We start from the raw sequence: 6,000 nt of genomic DNA on the forward strand, positions 1-6,000 counted from the left end.
AGGAATGCATAGTTGTTTATAAGAAGCTATCCAAAATAAATTTGGATCTCAAAATCTCATTTAATCTAATTTTCAAGGATATAGTTAAAAATAATAAATGATAAAAAAATTAATTTTTTTTAATAAAAACATTGTTTCAGTGAAATATATAATGTTTCATATAAAGATGCACAGGTAAATCAATCAACCTTTAAGTTTTTTTTTTTAAAAAAAAATTAATATATAGAGATCAAATAATAAAGTGAAAAGTGAAAGGGTTAAGCAATACTAATGACTATTTTTGGCAATTGATTATATTATAAACCCTTACGTACATTCCCTTATTTAATCACCAGAATTAATATTTCTATGTTTAATTTTTTTTTCTTTCTTTCTGTATTGTAGTTATTGCATTTCCTAACTCACAAGTTACATGTTGATTTTCTTTATATTTATACTCTATTTATTATCAATCAAATTAAAAATTTAAATATTCACATTATATTTATCAGGTTTTGCATATTTATATAAATATTTATTATCCTATTATTATTTATTATTCAATATAAAATAAAATAGTAATATATATTTAAAGTGTGTATATATATATATATTGAAATTCTGGTACATCGGGTATGGGTTTGAGAAATGCTATTATAAGCCCTTAAATAGTTTTATCTTTCATTTTCATTTATGTATGTGTACGTGATAGATAGATAATTTGATAACCTTACTTTGCAAATTCGTATCCTAAAATGGTATTCCTGAAGAGTTAACTTTAGTAGCCGTACCCTTTGTTAATAATATATAGGGTTTGTAAGGTTATCTAATTATAAAGGTCTAATTAATTCATGAATTAAGAAAATGATCCCAAAAACAGGAAGGCTAATAAATAAAACCTACCCATCCAAAATACATAAAACACATTGATATAAAACCCGCCCTAACCTGACATAACAAGTTGACTCGGATTTTAGGTAACTTGGGAATTTAACTGAGTTATAAATGATTAAAATCTAGATTTATAATTGATCCGATCACACTCTCAAATGACATATAATGTGAACATGAAACTCAAATAAGATGTTTTTTTTATATATTTTTAATAAATTTAAAAAATATAAAATTAATTTGTAAATATTTGATTTTATATATTTTTTTATAGTTTATATCTCTATAAAATATTATTTTTTTTTTTTATGTAGAACTATATATATATATATATAATACAATTAGAATGTTTTTTAACTTTTTTTTTTGTGTAATATAACTTATATGAAATATTTTATATATTAAAATTTTAAATATTTTTATTTAATTTTCTTTAGATTAACCCAAATGACGCATACCCGTTTCTTTGCAAGATCAACTCCCGGCCCGGTTTAATAACTATCATGAAACAACATCAAAATTATTCCCTCCCTTTTCATATTTTATTGTCAGTTGTCATCCTCCTCCTCTTCTGTCTGTCTGCTCTTTCACTTCTCATTCTCGGTTTTCGCTCTAAACCCCCCTGAGAGGAGGTCATTTCTCCCTCACTCTTTCAAGAATCTTTTCCAATAAATTTTCTTTTAAACATCTTAATTTATGGATAATGATGACGAAGATAACAAATAACAAGTCCTTTTCTTTTTCAAATTATGTCTTCCTTAATTCTCAACAAGTCAGCACGCATCAAAATCCGCCTCTTTCAAGGCTTTAACTCTCTCAAACACCTAAAACATGTCCACGCAGCCCTTCTCCGCCTCGGCCTCGACGAAGACAGTTACCTCCTTAACAAGGTCTTACGTTTCAGCTTCAACTTTGGCAACACAAACTATTCCCATCGCATATTTCATCAAACCAAAGAACCTAATATTTTCCTTTTCAATACAATGATCCATGGCTTAGTTTTGAATGATTCTTTCCCAGAATCCATTGAAATTTACCACTCAATGAGAAAAGAAGGGCTTTCTCCTGATAGTTTTACTTTCCCTTTTTTGTTGAAAGCGTGTGCCAGGCTTTTGGATTCTAAATTGGGTATTAAGTTGCATGGCCTTGTGGTTAAAGCGGGTTGTGAATCGGATGCGTTTGTTAATACTAGTTTGGTCAGTTTGTATGGGAAATGTGGGTTTATAGACAATGCATTTAAGGTGTTTGATGATATTCCCGAGAAGAATGTTGCTGCGTGGACGGCGATAATAAGTGGGTATATTGGTGTTGGGAAATGTAGGGAGGCGATTGATATGTTTCGTAGGTTGTTGGATATGGGTTTGAGGCCGGATAGTTTCAGTCTTGTTCGGGTTTTGGCTGCCTGCACACGAATTGGGGATTTGAGAAGTGGAGAGTGGATTGATGATTACATAACGAAGATTGGCATGGTAAGGAATGTGTTTGTGGCTACTTCTTTGGTGGATTTTTATGTCAAATGCGGAAACATGGAGAGAGCATGTAGTGTCTTTGATGGGATGCTGGAGAAGGATATTGTTTCTTGGAGTTCTATGATTCAGGGTTATGCGTCCAATGGGCTGCCTAAAGAAGCTTTAGACCTCTTTTTTAAAATGTTGAATGAGGGTTTCAGACCTGATTGTTATGCTATGGTGGGGGTTCTTTGTGCTTGTGCGAGGTTAGGAGCACTAGAATTAGGGAACTGGGCTAGCAATTTGATGGATAGAAATGAGTTCTTGGGCAATCCTGTCTTGGGTACGGCATTGATTGACATGTATGCAAAATGTGGGAGAATGGATAGCGCCTGGGAAGTTTTCAGGGGAATGAGGAAGAAAGATATAGTAGTTTGGAATGCAGCTATATCAGGTCTTGCCATGAGTGGACATGTCAAAGCAGCATTTGGACTTTTTGGCCAAATGGAGAAATCTGGGATTGAGCCGGATGGGAACACTTTTGTTGGCCTACTTTGTGCTTGTACTCATGCGGGTCTGGTTGATGAGGGTCGTCAATATTTTAAGAGTATGGAACGTGTTTTTACCTTGACTCCAGAAATCGAACACTATGGATGCATGGTGGATCTCCTGGGCCGTGCAGGTTTCTTAGATGAAGCTCATCAGCTTGTCAAAAGTATGCCAATGGAGGCCAATGCTATTGTTTGGGGAGCATTGCTGGGTGGATGCAGGCTGCATAGAGATACCCAATTGGTGGAAGTTGTGCTGAAACAGCTCATAGCATTAGAACCGTCCAACTCAGGTAATTACGTTCTTTTGTCAAATATATATTCAGCAAGTCATAAATGGGAAGATGCAGCAAAGATTAGGTCAATCATGAGTGAGAGGGGGATTAAGAAAGTACCAGGGTATAGTTGGATTGAAGTGGATGGAGTTGTTCATGAATTCCTTGTGGGGGATACATCCCATCCCTTATCGGAGAAAATATATGCAAAACTTGGCGAATTGGTCACGGACTTGAAAGCATCAGGTTATGTTCCCACAACAGATTATGTGCTGTTTGATATAGAAGAAGAGGAGAAGGAGCATTTCATTGGTTGTCACAGTGAGAAGCTGGCTATTGCCTTTGGTTTGATAAGCACAGCTCCAAATGACAAAATTCGTGTTGTGAAAAATCTTCGTGTTTGTGGTGATTGTCATGAGGCAATAAAGCACATTTCTAGGTTTACAGGTAGAGAGATAATTGTGAGAGATAACAACCGATTCCATTGTTTTAATGATGGTTCTTGTTCATGTAAAGATTATTGGTGAAATTTTTTTGGGTACTGGTTTCAACGGTACATGTTTGACGTGTTATTCTTAACTTTAGGAATAGAAATTAGTAGAAGCCTACAGGGCGAAGAAACTTTGGAAAAACAAAAGTATATACCAGTCAAACATGTCTAGATTCAAACACAAAAGCATTATCATACCAGATTAAATTAACAACTTAAAACAAGACATCCAATTTTTGGATTACAGTTAAATCTTTCCAAGTAATTCTATAATCATTTTTCATATGAAAAGCTATTGCATCACTTAGCAGATCGTTGGATCTCTCATAATTGAGAATTAGGTTTGAATGTTATTGTTTGGGTCAATTTTGTTATTATTTTCTAATTTTTTTTGAATTTAGATTTTTATTTTTATTTTGGATTTCTAATTGTTTTATAGTAGAGGTAGGATTTTTTGACTTATTTATAGGTCTTGCAAACCTTTAAAGATGTAGACTTTATTAGTTCTATTTTCATATAAATAAATCATTAATTTAGAGTCTGTTTGCTCATTAAAATTTTAGTGTTTTTCATGTTATGGTTGTTTTTATAGCTTTCGTTTGAATTAGTTGATATCAGAGCTTAATGATCTTAGATTTATATTGCTTATTGTGTTATGCAATTTCATGGATAATTGTTTGCTTGTTGTATGCTGCTAAAAAACATGGCAGGAAAGTTTGTGGAGCGGGGTGTAGTCAATAAAGGGATAAGGAGGCTTTCTTTTGAAAGAAAAACGTTTTAGAGCTCGTCATGAAAGATATTTAAAGGCAGATCATAAAGCTGACTTGTAGGTTGAAAGAGTGGGACCTACAAGACTAGAACTAGAAGCAGAACCATGAGAGTGATTGTAGGTCCATATAAGTACTAAAACACAAAGGAGACAACCTCTTAAATTGAAAGAGATCAAATATGGGGATTTTGGTTTTCATGTCAAAATTCTCGAGCTCACTAGAACTTTACAGACAAAGAAGTTCATAGATTGGTTGAATGAAATTAACAGGATTTTTCAGTATAAAAAGGTTCCTGAGCAAACATTAGTTAAGTTAATCACAGTCAGACTGAATGGCCAGGCATTTGTCTGGTGGGAACAATTGAAGAAGACGCAAGAAAGGCAAGGAAAATAAAAAATCAATGATTGAGACAAGATGAAAAAACACTTCTTTCTTTTGGCTATTCTTAAACCTTATACCTAGTATTTTTCATTCCACATGAACCATCAAGTATAAAGTCTACAACCTCATAATAAATAGTGGTAGTTACGAGAATGTGATATTTGTAAAGGCAATGAGGAAACTTCAGCTAGCAACTAAAAGTCATCATTAGCCTTATAAGTTGATGTGGTTAAATAAAAACATTGAGGTAATTGTTAAGAAACGTTGTCTTGTTTTCTTTTCCATGAGACATAAATATTTTGATAATGCTTTGTGTGATGTGGTATCTATAAATACATGATATGTCCTATTAAGAAGGTTATGATAGTAATCATCTAGGTGGTGGTCCAGTGATAAGAACTTGGGACTAAAAGGTTTACTCCCTCTGTGGTCTCAGGTTCAAGCCTAGTGGTTGCTCATATGATAGCCACTGGAGGTTTACATGGTCGTTAACTTCAGGGCCTGTGGGATTAGTCGAGGTGTGCAAAAGCTGGCTCAGATACCCACGTTAAACTAAAAAAAAAAAAAGTTATTATAGTTTGATAGAAGTGTGGTATATGATGGTAGAAAAAACATCTATAACTTTAGCATTAAAGGAAAACGTATGGTGGTCACACCTATGAAAAAGGTGAAGGTGAAAACTAGAAAGGGGAAGAGCTTGTTGTTTTTATCATAGCTTATAAAAGAGATGAGGGGTAAACAAGTAGTATATGTTGTAGTTCATAGTAGTAAAACTAGGAAGAAGTATATGATATGCTAACAAGTTTGCAGAATTGACGTTAGGAGAGTTACCCTAGGGGATGCCTCCTATACAAAATATTCAGCACCAGATATTAACTTGGTTTTAGGTTCTAATCTCCCATACAAACTAGCTTATAGACTTTGCCCTAAGAAAGCTAAAGGTTTGCAGAGGCAGGTTGTGAAATTGTTAGAAAAAAGGTAAATTCAAGAAAGTATGAATCCATGTATAGTCCTAGCTTCCTAGTCTTTAAGAAGAATGGTTCATGGTGTATGTGTATGAATAATCGAGCCATTAACTGGTTCACATTAAAGTATAGGTTGCTGATAACACGTCTAGATAACATGAATGCAGTTGTTGAGCAGCTGCTAAGAATTAGCAATGATGATTTTTTTCTGTGTCAAGTTCATCAACGAAGGCCGCTAATATTTGTGCAAGTC

General features: G+C 33.7%; 1 protein-coding gene across 1 annotated transcript; it reads left to right on the top strand.

Annotated features, from left to right (window-relative positions):
- Nucleotides 1–1,406: 1,406 nt before the first annotated feature.
- Nucleotides 1,407–3,697, top strand: LOC133688988 (putative pentatricopeptide repeat-containing protein At3g08820). Its single transcript, XM_062108677.1, has one exon. It carries the CDS (start codon nucleotides 1,620–1,622, stop codon nucleotides 3,666–3,668), a length of 2,049 nt encoding a protein of 682 aa, XP_061964661.1. The 5' UTR covers nucleotides 1,407–1,619; the 3' UTR covers nucleotides 3,669–3,697.
- The last annotated feature ends 2,303 nt before the right edge of the window (nucleotides 3,698–6,000 follow it).

This window comes from Populus nigra, chromosome 3 (genome assembly GCF_951802175.1).
Source record: "Populus nigra chromosome 3, ddPopNigr1.1, whole genome shotgun sequence".
NCBI classification, from domain to species: Eukaryota; Viridiplantae; Streptophyta; class Magnoliopsida; order Malpighiales; family Salicaceae; genus Populus; species Populus nigra.